We start from the raw sequence: 19,381 nt of genomic DNA on the forward strand, positions 1-19,381 counted from the left end.
AAGGTGACGGCAACCGGCCGGTTCATAAGCCAGGCCAACAGGACAAAATCATGACGACCATGGCTGAACCACAGGCACAGCCATACAGCCCCAGACGGACAGACTGGCACAAACAGACAGATGGGGAGGCACACACACACACATAGACAGACTGACAGACAGACAGACAGGCATGGACAACGGCAAAGACAGAAACGGAAGCAGGAGCTGCTGTACCTTGAATATCTGCAGCTTGGAGATGGTGCAGGAGAAGGCCGCCACGCGGCCCTCAGCGCCTCGATACATGTGGAAGAACGGCAGGACTGTTTGAAAGCACATCGCGGACCGTACGGATGTTGGCCGTACGGCAGCGCCGTACAGCCGACATCAGCAAGAAGCCCCGGAAGGACGGGCGGGTGGCGGGCGGGCGGGAAGGGGCAGCTCCATGTGAACAGCGAACAGGAACGAAGCTATGTTAGGGGTGAAACATGACGGCGGGTGACGGGATGTGGGGCCTACGTAGTGTGGGGGCTGGCAGAGGGAGGTCTCCGGGGCCTCGGGGGCCCCGTGGGGAACGGCGGGGCCAAAGTCCGCACAGCGGAGAGGCGGCAACACGACACGGTGCAATGCGCAAGAACGCCACATCAAAATAATGCATTGACAACCGACAATATAAACGCTGATGGCCTGTGCGTAGGCGTAGGCGGCAGGCTACGGCGCAACGGCGGAGGATGGCTGTGGACCGGGCGGCACCGCGCTGGGTGGTCAGTCCCCCACATCAGGGCCCCCCAGGGAGGTCCTTCCCAACTCCCCAGTAACGCCAGCCCGTTGGTTGTGCAGTCGCTCCCGAAGGAATCACCCAAGCGGCGCGGAGTCTATAGCCACGAACCCATGCCCGCCAATAATGTCCACCAACATTCTCCCCCCCCACCACCCGACCTGCGCACATTCACCCACCCCATCCCCCGGGGGCTTCCCCCAGACGCACCCTTCACGCCCAGAGTCCTGCATGCGGCCCGGTTGTCGTCGAAATTGACCTTTAGGAACAGCACGTCGGGGCTCTCCGCGATCATCTTGCAGATCTGCACCGCGACACAACATGTATGCATGTTTGTTTGTTTGTTTGCGAGTGTCGGTAAGTACGTGATTCTGTGTGTATTTGCCAGGGAAGTTGAACGGAGGGTTGAACAGAGGTGGGAACTTCGAGGTGGCATAACCCCCAAACAGCAAAAATGAGATCGGGGCAATGGGAAACTAAAAAGCTATATTATGAGAACTAAAAACGGTTCAGGTAGGGGCCAGCAAACCCTGGACAGCGTCAGGCCCAGCAAGATATGTAAAATACACATTTACTATACACACGCACGAGCATCCACACACACGTAGACACACAGCTAGGCACCATGCAACGTAACGCACACATCGGGGGATGTACAGCCCAACCCGGGGGGTCCTCATCTCACGCGCAGCTCCAATCGCAGTAAGACAGCAGTGAGCAGTGTACCGTGCCGCACAACAGAAAACCTCCGTAACCTCCGCGGCCTTCCCCCCCCCCCCCGCAACTTGCACGCGTGTGGGTTTGGGGTTTGTCGTACCTTGGGGAACAGCGCCCGACACGCATTGCACCACCTGAGCCCCGTTGAAAGGGCGAAGGGGAGGGACAGGAACGAACGGACGATGCAGGGGGGAATTGCATTGTTGTTGTTGTTGTTGGTGGTGGTGGTGGTGGTGGTGGTGGTGGTGGTGGAGAGGACGGGGATGTTGAAACTACGCACGCGAAGGGGTTAAGGAGAGAATCACACGTCTTAAACCCCGTCACAAGCCAAATCAAATCAGGCGATGCGTAACACCTAAGGGGCCGCACCTTGGTCAACACGGGGCGTCTGCAAACCTGACCGGGAAGAGGGGCATCTGTCTGTTGCCCGTTAGGTTTCCCGTCAGCCGAACCTCTCCGGCGCCTCAAGGGGTGGCAACGGCTCACGTGGACGACAGACGCTCTCCAACAACCCAATTCATCTCGACATCTTCCTTCTCCGCCGCCGCCTCCTCGGGTGTATCAACCCAACCCCAACCCCAACCCCAACACCACACCACAGCACACTAACCAGCCGGTAGAGACTTGCACATATCAGTTGTCCCGCTCTTGCACGAGAATATATATATGAGCATAGATATGTTTAAATAAATATATATAAACACATACATACAGGTATACATACAAAGATATGCATATGCGCACATGTGCAAACACGCACGTTTGTATGCCATCCTCCTCGCCAGTGCCTTCCGCGGCCCCCAGATCATTAAGAGACACACACACATACGTGCACACATACATACACACGTACATATATACATACATGCACTTTCCCTTTCCGGCGCTTCCCTAGCCTCACCCCTCAAACCCTCCCGCGGCGGACGACTCACTGAGCGTAGAACTCCACAATGACCAGACGGTCCCCGGCGTCCGCGAGTGCGTCTACAAGCTCCTGAATCGAGTTGATGTCCTGAAAGGTGGGGGGGGCCCGTGCGGGCCGCGTGTGATTGGGGGAAATGAAGAAATACACAGATAGATAGATAGATATACAGATAGTTAGATAGATAGATAGATATACAGATAGTTAGATAGATAGAGAAAAACGGGCTGGTGGGGAATGGGTGGGACAGAGCAATTCCAGCCGTAAGCGGTGTAAATAGCAGAGAGAGGGAGGGGGGAAGGGAGGAGGGGGAGGGAGGAGGAGGGGGAGGGGCGTGGTGGCACGTGGAGAGCGGACGGCGCAGGACGAGCTAGGCAGAACGGAGTGGGAGGACAGCCCCGACCCACCCCCATCAACCTGTAGCTGTCCTGACAGGTGTCTTAGATGAGCCGTTGCAGGGTAAGAGAAGGGATACGTTCAGCCGGTCGCCAAACCGTTGCCATGAGGTATCCTAAGGAGGCACGTTGCCCGTTGCCTTAAAAGTCGAGTTCATCTCGCCGAACCTGAAATCTACCTGCATATTTGGAGGGTTATCCTTCAGCCACCAGGGCTCGCCAGACCCTCTCCCAGCTTGACAGACGACAGCTGCGAAGGGCAACATAGCGGTAACAGTTGTAAGTTGAGGGCCGGCTACACGATGCAGCCAGTTGAATCCCATAATGGGTTGAAAACAGCAGTTAAGGTGGTGTAACATGATGATAAGCGCCGTCCTTAGGACGGTGGTCACCCAAAGATGTCCCACGGTTGAGATAAGGCGTTGGTTAGGTACACCTATTCTGCAAGTCCGACAATCGCTTTGAACAAAATTGGCTTTGAAATCTGCTTAGGAACCCAAGCAACCGACCTGGCGCGCACCGCCGTTCTTGAGGCCGAGCAACGTGACTGCGAGCGATAGCGTCGATGCGCATCAGATGCCCAATTAACCGTGATGATTGGGCATAGAGATTGAATTATCTTACCGAGGATAGCAACCTGGCGCCCGGCCGGCGCAACGGGGAATTGCATCCGAATGCGCCTGGACCAGACGCGCAAAAGCTGGTCCCCGCTGAGTGCATACGACAGTATTCCTGCAATTTGCCCTGTGAGGTTGCTTAAGCGCGTGCATTTGTGGACGCCAGCTAGCTGCAGCAAAGGGTGGCGAGTCAAGCAATGGATTTCGTTTTAGGAAGTATTAATTAGATTACAGAAGCGGATTATTTAATACATTAGCTCCTTTCGGCTCTGTAAGAGCCAAATGGATTTCTTTCTGCTACTGCAACTCGATGATGCACTGCAAGATCATCGCGGCCCGCTTGTTTAGCAGAGCAACCAACCAGCCTCCTCAAAAACCTAAAAACCTCAATAATCCAGTGTATTTTGCACCAAAAGGCTCTGTTGCATGAAGCTCTTGTCCTTCTGCCTTCGACGCGCCGTTGCCGCGGGTGCTCCCAGTTCGACACACCTCCCGTCGAAGAGCCATTCCGCAAACCCCTCTTGCGTCAAGTGCGCATAACGTTTTCTATCATTATGATAACGCGAATCTGGCAGGAGGTAGAGATACGCAATCGCGCGCCCTCGGACGAGGGGACTGCGGCCTCTCACGTCCGTTGGGGTACGGTTAGGTGCCCCTGGCCAGCGTCAGGCCTGGATCGATGTGTAACAGAAACACATACATACATACATACATACATAAAATTACAAAGAATACACATGAATTCCCTAGGCAGGACGGCGCCACGACGTCAGGCTTACCTGACGCCAGCGGCGACGGCTACACTGAACCCCTCCAGAGAAATAACTACTTTGCTCTCTGGGTTCATTGCCAACCAACCGCCAAAGGGCACCCCAGCATTCGCAACCGCACGGTGCACCTCCCCTAGAGCAAACAGTAGTCTCGGATCTTGTCAGGGCGGCTTCCCCCCAATAACATGCTGTGGCCACACTGACCACCACACGATCGTGTACCCATCTCGCTGTATATCGCTCGTGATCACAGTACCCACATCGCTCTGGAGCATTGCCCTGCCCACGCACCAAGGTTCGCCCCCAGGGATTCCGCTCCACTTCCGCTCCGTCCACCTTGTCTCCCCCCCCCCCCCGCCGCACAAACGTCAGGTCCCCTTATGCTCTGCAGTGCCCCTGCAGTGCCGCAGCCACCCCAGAAACCCAACTGGCAGGATGCTTCCGAAGCGGAAGGGAGGGTGCGTGCCCTTACAGGTACCTTATTTGAAGGGCCATTTACCATGCTCGCCGCGCGAGCTGAGCCGACATAACCATAACCAAGCGTCGCACCTACAAGAATCCCCTCTCACGCACCAGAAACGTCAAGGTACGTTTCCATCTTTCTACTTTTGTTTATGTTTCTGCACGGAGAGCTGCTACGTACATGCGGGAGCAGAGCCCTTCGAGTGGGGCATAGGAAGAAAGGGGCGTCGGTGCGAAGGTGCGTGGGAAAAAGCCCTTTCTGGAAGAGTAGAGCCCCACCACCACCACCACCAGCATGTGCTTGTTTCAATGTTCTGGCATCAGCCCTTCACGTCGAAGACGGCAGACGCGTCCGGATTACTGGACATGAACTTCAGCACACATGAAGCACACGACATATCACCGGCTGGCGCGCGGCCCTCCACACTCCGTTCAGCTGCAAACGCTGATCTCAGCGGATGTGTATAAAATGCCATGTCTCTCTCTCCAGCATCACTTTGTTGTCCACCGACGCCGTCTTTTAAAATTCGTCTCAGAACTTCAGGCCAACCAGGAGATCTCACATCGGGCGCACACCTGTCATCGCAGCGCACCACCGTCCCTGCTCTGTGGCGATATGCCAACAAGGACGACGCAGGGACGTGCAGGGGGACGTGCCGAATTCGCAGGCCCGCACAGGCGGTGACGCAACGCGTGACACGACTACTGTGCCGATACATAGCACGCACATACTACAGCTCCGCTTATTTGTTCTGGCTCCGGTGTCACCCTTCCAATCAACATCTACTCTAAAATTCTGCAACGTGTACTTAACTCTTGGCAAATTCTACCACGTTGCTGGAACGCGGAGCTTGTTTCGGTAAAAGATATCTTTGCGCCAGCCTCGCCATTTCCTTCTCGTAGATTTTTCAGATTTTTCAGATCACTCAGATATTACACACACACGCACACTTTTGTGCAGAAAGGCGGGAGCCCCATCACTACACTGCGTGTATCCATCTCTCCAGGATTTGAAAATGGCTGGGCGCTTCGTGCACACAGCGCCACTTGGCACCTCCTCTTCGTCCTTCCTAACTTCCCTAACAGTTAAAATTAAACTTTAAACAGGAAGCATCGCATAAACGATGGGACGAAACATCCGCTCCCGTCCTGCTACTCCTGTGTTTCGTCCGCCTCCCCATCCGCCACCGCTTCGTCCTCCTCCCTCGCCTCCTCGTCCTCGTCCACAGCCGAGCTGTTGGCCACACGCGCGTCAACTCGCCAGTGAGGGGGCATGAAGCGTGGGCGCATGGTGTCAAGGAAGTGCTGTCGCCAACCGCGAACAAAGCCCTCCAGCTTGTCTCGCCCGCCCAGAGCTCGCACCACCAACTCAGCGTGGCTGCGCCTGCGGCAGGAAAAGAAAATAACCGGTGAACCTAACAGAGTACTTCACCGAGCCCGGGAGACTGGAATGGGGGGGGGGGGGAAGGAGGAGGAGGGGGAATCATGTGATGCACGACGAAACAAAAGGCCAACTGCCGAGCGGGGGGAGAGGGGAGCGGGCAAGGGTCGGACCAGGAGGTGAACGGGTGGGTGCAAAACCATGTGCAAGTTTGCAGATGTGAATTTAAACTTCCCCCGGTAAGTGTGGCGAACCTGCATGAATACATCAACATGCGGGTGGGGTGGTTGTCGTATGTTCCTGGGGCCTGCTCCAATTTTTTGCATACGTCGCTAATGCGCATATCCGGTGTGTGGCCCATGTAACCTTAAATTATTCTCTCAAAACACGCACTCTTTGCCTTCGCCACACCCACTGCGTTAGGAGGGCACGATGTCGGCACACCATCATTTGTCAAACGCGCCAAGTAAAAATACAGTTACAAACCAATACATGCTCACCAGTTAAAATCCTCCGTACGGGGATCCACGTCAGCCGCCTGCCGTACCAGCGCATCGTCCACGTGTTCCACACCAAAGTGGCGCCGCAACAGGTCCTCAAGCTCCCGCCGCCGAGCGGGTGGAATTACTACCTGCAACACAACAAAGGAGAACCAATGCAAGTTATTTATTTGGGTTGCCCCTCGCACGTGTCTTTCGCCTCACGCTCTTCCCCCCCCATACCCACAAGCCGGGGAAAGCTCCTCGGCCTGCCAACCAGTGCCCTCCCGCCGACTTGCCTTCGGATTGGCCAGTGCGCGCCCCGCGCTCCGCACCGCTCCCAAACCGGAGTCATGTCGGAACTTGGCGGCGGTGGCGGAGCCCAGTGGGGCCTGAAAGGTCCTGCCCAGCGCCTCCATACGCCGCTGGTCTCTTACACTGCAGGTCTGTGGGGCGAGGGCCCCCCGTGGGTGGGTGGGTGGGTGGGTGGGTATGGCGGTCGCGGACTACGTGCAGATTACAACAAAACACCAACTGCCAGATGTGCAAAACAAGACATTTGATGTCATGTGTGTTAATTTACCTTCTTAACGGGCTGGAAGTTGGCCAAGGGGGCAGGGATGCCCTCATGGGCCCTAACTAGCGAGAACACGGCGCCCAAACCCTCTCCGAAACCGGGGGAAAAAAGGGGAGAGATGGGCGTCCGGGGGAGGGGGGCCCATTGAGGTTCTCCTTCAGACCAGACCAGCCCAGACCAGCCCAGGCCGGTGGCGCCCCTCCCTAGCTATCTAGCTCCTAGCTAGGTGCATGAGACCCCGCAGCCCCTGACTACTACCTTGTGGCAGGGTGGGCACATGAGCACAATGTCGTGGCTCAAGTGGCTCTTCATGGAGGCCGGGAAGTGCTGGCGGTAGCAGTGCGGTACCACGCTGTGGCGCAGGTACTCCCCGGTCGAGCCGCACACGCAGCACCGGTTTTCCTTGTCGGACTGCGAAGCAGCCAGCCAAGGGGGAAGCCAGTCAACTCATGAAGCGTGAAGCGCAAAGCACAAGCACGAGACCGTTCGGATTGCGCTATTTGTGTAAACGGGGGAAATGCAATGAAGGAAGAGGCAAAGGATTGCGGAGTTGTGTGTGTTGGGGGGAGGGGAATAGTAGAATAGGATAAGGCAGGGGACCCTGACGCAGCCGCATCCGAATGCCTGCGAAAGTTTGGCGTCTTGCCGTACATGTAACCGTGCAAAATGTATTAGCTCGGTTGGGAAGTGGGTGGCGGGATATATACGTCCTTGCCGGACGGCCTTGGGCCCACACTTCCTCCTTACCCACACCCAACCCACACATGTAGGTGTACACCCACCCATTACCGCCCACCCACTTACTAAGTAGTATTCGTCGTCCGCATGGCCTCGACCACGCGGCTCGAACTTGAGCTGGATGGTGGTAGGGTCCTTCGAAACCACCCGCGCCAGGCCGCGTTCAAGGTACCATGCAACCTTCTTCGCGCCGCAGGTGCACAGCACGGCGCCGTCTGGAGCCTAGACAGGACATCATTGCAGCCAGAGAGATGGATGACAACAAATCAGGCAACAGCATCAAGCTTCAAGAACGATGGATGCCAACGGGGACAGACCACCCTGGAGCCATGCACGATAACCATAGCCGTTCAGGATACCCGAGAATAATAGCAGCGTTGCGAGTGTGCAACGATGACTGTAAAATTTAAGACGAAATGAATACGCTTGCAACATTTACACCGAAGCGACGATATGATGACGCCAGCACACCGGATATCAGCAGCACCAGGCACCGTACTATTTCCACCCGCCACTTTCCCCCCTTCCCCCCACTCCCAACCAACCCAATCCTTACCAGCAGCCTGCAGTTCTCGTACAATACGGACTTGCGCGTCGGCAGCTTCATCTCCTTCCGCCGAGGTGGGGCCCCACCGCCGGCTAGACCGCCGCCACATCCACTGCCAGAGATCCCGGAGACCGAAGCGCCTCCTACCTCTTCAGCCGCGCAACAACCCCGGTCCCCCACTGCCGTTGCTGTCCCCGTTTTAAGAGCAGCAACAACACCGGAAGCTGGCCCCAAGACTTTCTCCACACGCTTGCCCTTAAAGCCGTTGAAAACGTCCAGGAAAGGCGCCGCGAACTCCAGCATAGATAGCTGCGGCGGCAGCACGGCCCCGCTTGTGCGGATATCCACGTCTGATCGGCTGTATCGGCCGTGCAGCTCGCACAGCAGCTCTCTGGACAGCCAGGCGTCATGCGCCGCGTAAGCGACCTGCACCACCAGGAGGGGCGAGAGGGAAAAGAGATGACGAGAAAGACTGTGATACACACAGGTTTAGCTTTACGTGGTTGCAAAGGAAGCGATGGGGAACAGAGAAGAAGAAATGGGAAAAGCTGCTGCGCAGGCGATGTGAGCGTTGGGGGAAATCATATGCAAGAAAACAAGGAATGAAACTGCCGGCGTCCGTAAGAGTTCGAAACTGCTGGAGTCCAAAGCGAGTGTTGAGGAGGGAGGCACCAGGGGCCCAGGCCGTGGCATTGAGATGGGAATGACGTGACGTGATGTGCCATGTTAATCTGGTCCGTCCAGCTTCCTGTCCCCCGAACCCACAGCCAAAAAGCGACCCTGCCCCCGGGCCCCACCAACCTGTCGCTCGTCCAGTTGACCGTTACTGCCCCAATGGCTGCGTTGCGGCGACTTGTCTAATTGTCGCCCCAGCAGAGCGGAGCTGAGGGCCTGCAGACTGCCTCCCCCCGCCAGGCAGTGGGGGTGCACCCGCTGGGCAACCAGTCGCACGTCCACCGCGCCACGGACCTGTGTGCATCGTGTCGGGGGCAGGGCAGTGGGCTGAGGAAGCACTACGAGAAGAAACGTGGTTAGGAGGCACAGCCACAACCGTTGATATTACTCAGCTGGCAAACAAGACCTCTTTAGGCACGGTTTGAAGTGGAGTGATAATACTGAGGAGCTTCTGCTCCAGGGCAGGTGAGCAGGTGTACATGTGTACATGTACAGGTGTACATGTACATGTGTACATGTACAGGTGTACATGTACAGGTGTACATGTACAGGTGAACCATGGATGAAATGAAGGAGAGCGGAGCGGAGCAGCACAATCAAGAGCCAACAAGTGGAAAGGCGTCAAAATACGATGTATGTGATCCTTAGCGGAACTGAGAGCCCGAACCGCGAGTAGGAAGTAGCGAGAGAGGCGTGTGCGGCCACACCGCACATGGATCACAGCACCTGCACGCCGAAGTCTCGCTCCAAGCGGCGCACGTCCTCTTGGATGCCCACACCAGCCTTGATAACCCGCGGGTCGCTCAGCAGCCGCACCACCTCCCCCGGCAGCCACCCCGCATGCAGCCGCGCCTGCTCACTGCACTCCTCCCCCGGCTGCGGCTCCGGTGGGACTAGCTGCAAGCCCAATGGTAAACTACCGGTTGGACCATCCTGGTGTGCGCAGGGTGAGTGGGTTGCCCCGCTGCCGCTGCCGGCAGGTTGCAGAATCCAGCAGCGGCTGGCGGATGCCAGCTGCACGACGGAGATGCTGATGGGAAAAGCGACAGAGAGAAAGAGAGAGAGAAATGGGAAAGAAACAACGGCGTACTTATGTGCGATACGGGCTGGTAGTCAGTCAGTGAGCGAGAGGGGCAGGCAGGGACAGGGGGGGCCCGTCGTATTCAGGTGATTTCTCACTTGTAGGTGGTTAAGCGTCCATAATTCAGGCCCAGCCGTACAGCGGATTTTGAGGATCGAGAAGTAATGTTGCGTGATGCGAGGGGCTTGACTGGGGCCTCTCTATGCTACGATAGAGGTCGGTCGAGGGAGGGCTGGAGAAAGCACGAAGGGATGCCAGCAGCACCCCGCAGCAGCAGCCGCAGCAGCGTGCCCTTCTCACCGGTGTCGCACCCCCGGCTGCAGCTCCGGCTCCCACTCCGCATCCAGGCCGATGACCTCCTCCGATCCCAGGTCAGCCGCAAGCAGGGACAGGGCTGCGGACACTGCACCCGCCGATGCTGGTGAAGCCGAGGGTGGTGGTGGTGGTGCTGCTGCTGCTGCCGGCACACTCCGCCGGAAGTCAAGGAGGTGCACCTCCAGCGACATGTCCGGGAGGGCGCCTTCAACCTCTTTTTGATGATGTTGTTGTTGTTGGTGGTGGTGTGCGTCAATGGAAGCGGCTGCAGCCGCCGCTGTCGCTGTTGCTAAACCCATTTCGTCTGCCGAAGGCCCTACCAGCGGTCCACACAAGCCGGTGATGCATCCTGAAAGCTCGCCTGGTACGCCTATCGTTCCTGGTGCCGTTGCCGTTGCCGCTGCCACAGCTGCCACTGCCACAGCTTCCGATGTCGCCGTCACCGTCGCCACGTGCACAGGCGAGGGCTTGGAGGGGACGGGTTCTGAGCGCCTGGGCGGCAAGGCCACCAGATGCACGCTGTGAAATGCGTTTTCAGGTTCATTCCCAGCTCTAGCTCTGCTGTCGGAGGACGAGTTTTGTGAACTGGCGGCTGTGCGCCGGGAGCTGCGTGATGGTGGGTGGGATGGCAGCGGAGGCAGCAGCGGCAGCCGAAGGCCAAGGACTGATCCTGACAGGGCCCGCAGCGCAAGGCGGCACGAGCCGGCTAAGGACCTCATACGACCTGGCAGCGACTTCGTAAGCCCAAATCTCCAAGTTATGTAGAATGCAACTATGCCACATGATGCAGCTGTTGACATTATGCTGCCAGGAAGTCGCGTTCCAAGAACCCGCCTGCCGGCTCGTCGATCGGCTGCACCACGAGGAACTGAGTGCAGCGACGGGGTTTTGCGTAAGGTACCCATAGTAACTGCATCGCCGTCAGCGTCATCAGTAGGAAAGTTACTGCGGAGGTTTCGGGCCGCACTCTTCGGCTCCCTCATCATCATCGTCATCATCCGTCTGCTCTTGTGCCTCGTTCTCGTCGTCCTCCTCTGACTCTCCAGGCCCGGGTATGTGCTTCAAGCGCTGAAAAAACTTGTGGCACGCAAAGCACTTGCCTCCTGCAAAGGGACGCGCCGCCTGTTGACTTCACTGACTCGTGCACCGAAAGGATGCAAAGCTTACGCATAAGGAAATTCGGAGATAGAGATGTACTTTCAGTCCCTCACAACTGTCAAAGGTACCAAAGGCAGTATCGTCTCTCACCCGTCGCCACGCGTGCCGCACAGCCCGTGCACAGAGTTCGATGGCGACAAGGAAGGGTCATAAACGTTATGAGCTCCTTATGACAGCGGAGGCAAAGCTCGGCAGTGTCGGCCATTCAATATTCGTTCCGTGACGGAGCACCGGTAAAGTGCAGCCAGCCGTCCACTTAGCACAAGCAGTATCCGTTGATTGGTGTGAGGCACAATTTTAAACGATAGCTTTGCTTTCCCAGGGAGCACCTGCATAAGCTTCTCGGCGCGAAACAGTTGAACCGTGTGCTAATTGAACAGCAAAATGGTAAGCATGAGTCATAAAGCATAGAAGATGTGCAATCAACCTATCTGGAAAATGAATGGCATGCCTCAAGGCCCAAGCACACCTATGTACGGTATGTCGCCCTGCACATAGCCGGCCATGCACGCCTTCAAGATGCTCCAGTCTTCATTTTATACAAGCGCAGCTCAACAAATAGTATTTCGGCTGCATTTAAAGGGTCTCGCATAAAATGTCCGCATACAAAATGATTAGCATCCCTGAGGCACAGGACATCGTCCTGAGCCACACGCTGCCGCTTGGGGCGGTAACAGTGCACCTCTCGGACGCTCTCGGTGAGTATGGAATGCTTATAAATCGCTTGCATTCTATGCTATTCTGCAACACGATGCGCCGAGGCAGCAACGCCCACCAGCCCACCAACACCCATGCGCCGATCCGCCCATGCAACGCCACCGCGAAAACGCGCCGGTCCCCCATCCACTGCGCTGAACTCCCAACCTCCTCCAGGACGCGTGCTGGCGGAGGATGTTCACGCGCCCGATTCCCTCCCTCCGTTCCCCGCCTCTATCAAGGTACGGATGCAAATTACACTGCAAGAAGACTCACTCTCAGCGCAGTGTCCCCTACATGCACTATTACCCTTCATGTGACTCTCTATGCGTTTAGCTCTAAGCCGCAAGTTCTTGTACAAAATATGCCGTTTGCAGGACGGCTACGCGGTGGTTTCCTCGGACGGTGTTGGCGAGTACCCGGTCATTGGCGAGTCGAGAGCCGGCCAACTGGACGAGCTACCCGTACGGCCCGGAACCGTGGCGTACATCACCACCGGTGGGAAGGAGGGCCTGCGTGGTGACTGTGTGCGGGATGGGGCTTTGTGGGCGCTATGATGGGGGACGGACTATGGGCCCTCCGTGATATCAGGCCCCACTCCTCGTCCAGGCGCTCCGGTGCCGCCCGGCGCGGATGCAGTGGTGCAAGTGGAGGACACGGAGGTGGCGCCGCAGGGGCCGGACGGTGTGCGGCGCGTGCGCATCAACAAGGCTGCCAAGGCAGGACAGGACATCCGGCCTGTCGGGTCTGATATAGCGTAAGTAGGTGGATGGATGGATGGATGGACGGGTGCGGGACGAAACTAGTGTTCGTGAATGCTGCGGAACCGGGGAGCCTCTCCGATTGGGGGCTTCGGCAGCATTTGGGCGGCAATGATGCAGCGTCTGGGTGGTTTTCTTTTACATTATGGTTGTGGTCGCGTACAACATCCCCCTATGAACTTGGGTTGCTTTAAGCCTCACTTTTGGAACCGTAAAACTAAAACGTAGAGAGGCGGCCTTAGGCATCCTAGGAATTGTTCCTCCGGAGCCCTGCTTTAACGACTAGAAAGAATGTCCTTAGCGAATACTGCGCGTTGTACAGCGGGTGAAACTGCCTGTAGATCTAACCTTTGGTTTCGTAACCTAAAATCAGCAAAGATGCATAACGCCATCTTTTTGCTGGAACTTATGTGTCTTTACGCAAAACGGTTCTGGGGTAAAATGTTAAAGTTTCGCCGAGCCGATGCAAGGTCCCGCAAAAAGCAACGGGTTGCTGGAAGTGTCAGCTTTTGCATTGGATGAACCAGCATGTAACTTGTCAATTTCACGCATGAAGTTCAGTAACAAAATTGAAAACCATGCATAGTTGTAAAATGGCACTCTACCAAAGGCTAAGCCGACGATCCTACCAGGGATCGAACCTGGAATCTCCGGTTCCGTAGACCGGCGCTTTATCCATTAAGCCATAGGACCTATGGGGTCTTCGGAACTCGATGTCAGAGTTCGACACCATGGCTTTATAAACGTATTTGCTGTTTGTACGACAATAACCCAGGCCCTAGGCTGGCGTAAGGGTGAAGCTTACGCATGCCGCGGTCGCCCAGGCTAGAGCATCTAGGAATGTGTAGAGCGCTGAAACCGTAAATATACGGGGCAGATGTGCATCCTGATCCGTGTGATCTCTATTTTTCGTTTCCCTTTTTTACGCCAGCTGGGGCATAAACCCTGGGCCGAGCTGGTATGCCGAAAGTGCTGTGTTGATGCGGTGGAAATTGAGTTTCAAGTCTACTAGTGTTGTGTGGTGCTGTGTTGTGCAGGCCGGACCACGTAGACCCCACTTCTCAGAGCTCCCTCCCCCCTTCACCTGCCAAACCTTTTCTAGGCGCTGAGTGCTGTTAACTCCCCGCCACTGCTCCTCCTTGCCCAGCTAGCTACTGCGACAGCACCTAGAAGATGCGGGGGCTGCGAGGAGAGTTGACAGGGTTACCTTACGCCTTAAAATCCCTCCCTCCCCGATCTTAGCCCCGAAACGTCGGCAGCTGCTCTCCCCCGCCGCTTGTCTGTTGGGTTTTTGTACACGATCTCCCCCTCCCCTCCCTCCAATCCTCCTCTCCCAATACATCCTATTTCAGTGCTTATAATTCCCTTCCCCCCCTTCCGTGTGTGGTTCGTCTTTCCCCCCCTCCCCCACCCGAGAAACAGGGAGGGCGACATCGTGCTGCGGGCGGGGGAGCTGGTTGGGGTGGCGGAGGTGGGCATCCTCGCCACTGTCGGTGCCGTACAGCTGAAGGTGCATGCTAAACCTAAAGTAAGTATGATGCACAGCAACATGTACAGGGTTAGGGCGACCACCCACATCCTTTCTCTCCGGCCTCCTGATTTAAAGCAAGGCGTTCCTGTCTGTATCTTGTACGGCGTGGGCCCATAACTAAAACACACCAGAGCCTGAACCTCCTCCTCCTCCCCAAGCACACCGCAATCGGGATTCGGTTCCGGCGGTCCCCCGAAAGTCCTCAGTTAACTCCTCCGTTGTTCGTCTTCCCCCCGACCCGTTCTTCGGAATTCAGCAGTTTCGGTACTTTGGGCCGCAATAGGCAGTGATTTGTCTTTCTTCGCTTTTTGCCCCTGATGTGTTCCCCCCGGGCCCCTGCTTGTCCCCTCCTTGCAACGGCTCCCATGGTGGCGCAGGTGGCGGTTCTATCTACAGGTGGGAAGGGGGTCGTTCTCCTTGCTCGTCCTCCTTGCTTGTCCCCCTTGGCCTATTGCCCTGGCAGCAGCTTCACTCGTTTGTGGTTCGTCTTTCCCCCTTGGCCACAAACATCATTCCGTGCTTTTCCAGTCCTAAACCCCCTTTCCCCGGCCCCCCTCGGGCCCTCGGGCGCATAGCACCCACCTTCCGAGGCGGCATAAATCAATAAATGCACCACTGCCCAACGGGAATTCTGTAGTCTTGGTGGTACGGCATAAGAAACACATGCCCACGTGCACGTGCATGTGTGCATGCATATGTGTATACGTAACTGTTTTGATGACACGAGTCCCCGCCACACTACAAGACACGACCGCCGCTTACACGACCGCAACAACACCACCGACCACACGAGAGGGTCCGGTCCACTACAGTTTCCGCGGGGAGCCGACATGTTGCCTTCACCTTTGTGGCTGCCTTCACCTTCACCTTCATCTGCTCGAACAGCTCTTGACACCTTCGGGGCAGTCACGGAACCGCTGTCCGGTGGCCTTTTGCAGCCGTAGCACCTGCCCTCGTTATCGCTGCCCTCACTCTCGCCGCTGCTGGCCGTGAACGTCTCTCTCTCCTTCGCGGCTGCATGCATGCATGCATGCTTGAATGGATGGGCGCTCGCTGCTCCGGCTGCTCCGGCTACATGCAGCGGCTGCCCGCCCAGCAGACTGTTGGTGACGTGGCCGAGCTGGTCAGATGATGACAGGGGGAGCCCCAGCTGCTGACCAGGGTGGGCCCACACCACCTTCAACTTGCCTGCGAACCACTTTTTCAGTTTTACCCAAGACCTATCGTTTCTGTACCTCTATATTTTACATGTTCCCAATGTCCCCGTTTGCAGGGGACGAGGTCGTGGACCCGGCCACTCGCCCCCTGGGCCCCGGACAGATCCGCGATGCCAACCGGGCCATGCTGCTGGCTGCTGCTGCACGCGGCGGTGGCGGTGGCGGTGGCGGTGGGGGGGGTGCTGAGGTGTTGGACCTAGGGGTGGCTCGCGACACGGAGGGGCACCTGGAGGGCTGTGTGGCGGCGGCCATCGAGCGGCGGGTGGATGTGCTGATTACCTCGGGTGTGTGTGGGAGGGGGGAGGAGGGAGGGAGGGGGGGAGAAGGGTGTAACACCAGGGACACAAAACACAAAACGAATACAAAGGACACAAAACGCGACACCGCCTTCTCTCGTATATGCTTCCAGCATGTGCATTTTCTTTTGTCCATTCCCGCGTGCCCGGACTCGGCCGGTCTTCGCTATTATGCACTCTAATATGTACCTCTGCCCTCCTTTCTTTCCTTGAATAGTTTTCTCTTGCTCTTTCTTTTTTAAAACTTTCCCGGCGCTTCCCCTTAACTCGTCATTAACCGAGTACGGCCCTGCGTTGCTTGTCGTCCTGCTGTGCCCCTCTTTCATTTTGTATAGTTCTGTAAGTCTTCTTCAGCTCTTTATCTTCTGGGCTTTCCCTGATAGCTTCTCTTCATACAGCGGCACCCCGGGTGCATGTGCATTCTCTTGGTTATTTGCCTCGGCTTATCAGCTTCCTTCCTTTTCGTCTCGCATTTGCCTTTGCCCGCCACCTCTGCTTTTGCCGGTCGCCTCTGCCGCTTATGCTGCCTGGCCAGGTGAGTCTTCTGGGTATGAGCTTGCCTTTGTTGCACGCTAGTCGGCCGGCTAGTCGGGTTGGATTGGGTTGCCTTGGTTGGTCGGGTCGGGGCCGTGTTAGATGGGGGCCCTGTGAGGAGCACGTGCATGGCAGCGAGCAGCATATCAGTCCTACAAACCAGCAAATTTACTTCACTGCTTGCGACGACAAGTCGGCTCGCACCCTCCGATATCTTGGAGCATCCGTCTATCTTTTTTGCTCACGTCAATCGTCTACATGCTTCGTCGTACCCCCCTTGCCCTTTTCCCTCTTCTCTCCCCCCACATACATACATGTGTACATTACACACATACACACATGCACACGCACGCAGGCGGCGTCTCCATGGGGGACCGCGACCTGGTAAAGCCGCTGCTGGCTCGTCAGGGCACCATCCACTTTGGCCGCGTGCGCATGAAGCCGGGCAAGCCGCTCACGTTCGCCACCTTGGAAATCGCCGAACAGGGCGGCCGGCAGATGCTCGTGTTCGGGCTGCCGGGTGGGTTTAGGGTTGTACGGGGTTGTATACGGGGTTGTACGGGGATGTGGCGGGTTGGGGGGCCGTGGTTGTAGGGGTGGAATGGGTTGATTGTGGTTTTAATTGTAGTACGGCGCCGTACAGTGCAGTGCACAGTGTGATGGACACCTGTGTGGAGGGTGCCCGGGGAGGTGCGGGTTGTGGGGGGGCTGACGAAGAAGGGGGAGGGGGGGGACACACTTAGGGTTTGTGTTCTTAACACACCCACCAACACACCAACACACCCGCTCCTGCCCACTGCCCGCCGCCAGCCTCGACCCGCCCACCCTCGGGCACGCAGCAGATGTAATGCAACACCACACGGTGTATCACATACATACACACATACACACATACACACATACACACATACAGACGTGAGACACCCACACACACATCCGCACCCACAACCACACCCACATCTGCACCCCGTTGCTCCTAGTCAGGCTTAAAAACGCGGGCATCATCGACGACACCAACACCGCCCTTACATACCCACCCCAACCCTCCCGTGAACACACAACTGAACATATCATCATCCACAGGCAACCCCGTCAGCAGCTTCGTGTGTTTCAATCTTGTCGTACTCCCGGCGATTCGCAAGATGGCTGGCTGGGCGGCACCCGAGCTCCGCCGGGTGGCGGCGCGACTCACCCGCGACATCCCGCAGGACCCGGAGCGACCCGAATACCACCGGGCGACGTTGAGCTGGGGCCCCACGCCGCCCGGCCTCGCCAGCCCCACCAACACCAACACCAACACCAACACCGACACCAACACCAACACTACCCCCAATATCGTAAGCGGTGAAGCGGCATCTCAGCAGCAGCAGCAGCAGCAGCCGGCTCCTCTGGACGCCTGTGAGCTGTGGGCGCACAGCACCGGTAATCAGATCAGCAGCCGGCTGTTGTCGGCGAGGTCGGCCAATGCGCTGCTTGAAATACCCTGTGCGGCGGGGGTGCTGCGCGCGGGGACGCTGGTTTCGGCGCTGCTGATTGACGACCTGGGGAGCATGCCGGTGCCTGTGGCTGAGGGCGGTGTGGCGGTGGTGCCTACTACGCCGGGGTTTTAGGTGGTGGGTGGTGCGTACGTATATACATATGTACATATGGGTGTTTGTGTGTAAGGTATGTATGTATTGGTATGTAGTTTTAAGTAGGCAGTGTAGGTGGTGTGAAATTGTGTGTGTATGTGTGTATGTGTGTGTGTGTGTGCATTCGGTTCACCCGGGCTGTGGGGGTTAGGAAGGGGAGGGTGAGGGTGAGGGTGAGGGGGAAGGGGAGGGGGAGGGGGAGGGACGGCAAAGTATTAGCGCGCCGGGACACATCACGATTATGAAGCGTATGCCGTGTGCGTGCGTGTGTGTACGTGCGTGTATGTGTAAGTGTGTACGAGTGTGTACGTGTATGTAGTACTGTGGAGGGGGAGTAAGGAGTGCAATATATACATATTTAAAAAACAGGTTGTAAAAAATTGTAACAGATATTCCCTTCGTGTGGTTGGTGGGGTACTCTGGAGGAGGTTAACTTGGGTTTCTTCAGGGTATTAAGAAGTGTCACTAAACAATTACCACGGTGAAAAAGTATAAAAAAAACACTGCATCGTAGCAAGTTACATGTTACAAGTTCCGCACCAATAAGGGGATGTCCACCAAAGCCCGGAGGGGGCCCATGGACTAAATAAAATGCATAATTATGAATAATATATGATATTGAAAGTAAATTCCGCTGTACATTGAGGCGGTTAGGGTCCTGCCACTCAAATCGCTCCTCATCCAGTCACCCGACAATCGTAGAGACAGGTCAGCCATCGCCACCAATCCAGCATCTGGACCTTAAACCATCAAAGTTAGACTTCATCTCCACACCTCAATAGCAATCCGCGAACCTAATACTGCCAATTAGGGTGGGAAACATACACAGGAGTCGAACCCTAGGATCTTTATCTGTTGATTACAATGTTGACAGCAGAACAGACCAGATGTAGCGCAGGCCGTGGTCCAGCAGATTGGGGGCTCGTCCCAGGTGTCGCCACCCCGGAAGACGGACATCTACGGTTGACAGAAGCGCCGCCGGGACAATGGAGCAATGCGGGTGGGACGTCATTTGCCTGGCAGCACTCTCCGCCCGGGAGCGTGCTCGAGTGGGACTGCGGGCTGTTTGTTACCCACATGCGTTGTTAGGTAAGAGCCCGCAGTCCCACTCGAGCACGCTACCG

At 56.7% G+C, this 19,381-nt stretch overlaps 3 protein-coding genes across 3 annotated transcripts; 1 reads left to right on the forward strand and 2 right to left on the reverse strand.

The window, feature by feature from the left end:
* Positions 1–225: 225 nt before the first annotated feature.
* On the reverse strand, positions 226–2,486 carry trx2 (thioredoxin; the record flags this gene model as incomplete). Its single annotated transcript, XM_002950129.1, has 4 exons — positions 226–302; positions 968–1,061; positions 1,575–1,608; positions 2,407–2,486. Coding segments are annotated over 4 exons (285 nt in total), but the record flags the coding sequence as incomplete, so codon positions are not given.
* A 3,075-nt stretch (positions 2,487–5,561) lies between these two features.
* On the reverse strand, positions 5,562–11,796 carry VOLCADRAFT_104579 (uncharacterized protein; the record flags this gene model as incomplete). Its single annotated transcript, XM_002950130.1, has 11 exons — positions 5,562–6,024; positions 6,522–6,652; positions 6,836–6,946; positions 7,336–7,488; positions 7,882–8,037; positions 8,372–8,788; positions 9,164–9,331; positions 9,764–10,067; positions 10,419–10,586; positions 10,943–11,039; positions 11,682–11,796. The coding sequence occupies 11 exons, from the start codon at positions 11,794–11,796 to the stop codon at positions 5,793–5,795; spliced, it is 2,052 nt and encodes a 683-aa protein (XP_002950176.1). The 3' UTR covers positions 5,562–5,792.
* A 405-nt stretch (positions 11,797–12,201) lies between these two features.
* VOLCADRAFT_90518 (uncharacterized protein) lies at positions 12,202–18,236 on the forward strand (the record flags this gene model as incomplete). Its single annotated transcript, XM_002950014.1, has 9 exons — positions 12,202–12,289; positions 12,465–12,529; positions 12,665–12,785; positions 12,897–13,044; positions 14,471–14,576; positions 14,957–14,975; positions 15,853–16,080; positions 16,982–17,146; positions 17,710–18,236. 9 exons carry the CDS (start codon positions 12,202–12,204, stop codon positions 18,234–18,236), a joined length of 1,467 nt encoding a protein of 488 aa, XP_002950060.1.
* Positions 18,237–19,381: the final 1,145 nt, after the last annotated feature.

This window comes from Volvox carteri (assembly GCF_000143455.1).
Source record: "Volvox carteri f. nagariensis unplaced genomic scaffold VOLCAscaffold_17, whole genome shotgun sequence".
NCBI lineage: Eukaryota > Viridiplantae > Chlorophyta > Chlorophyceae > Chlamydomonadales > Volvocaceae > Volvox > Volvox carteri.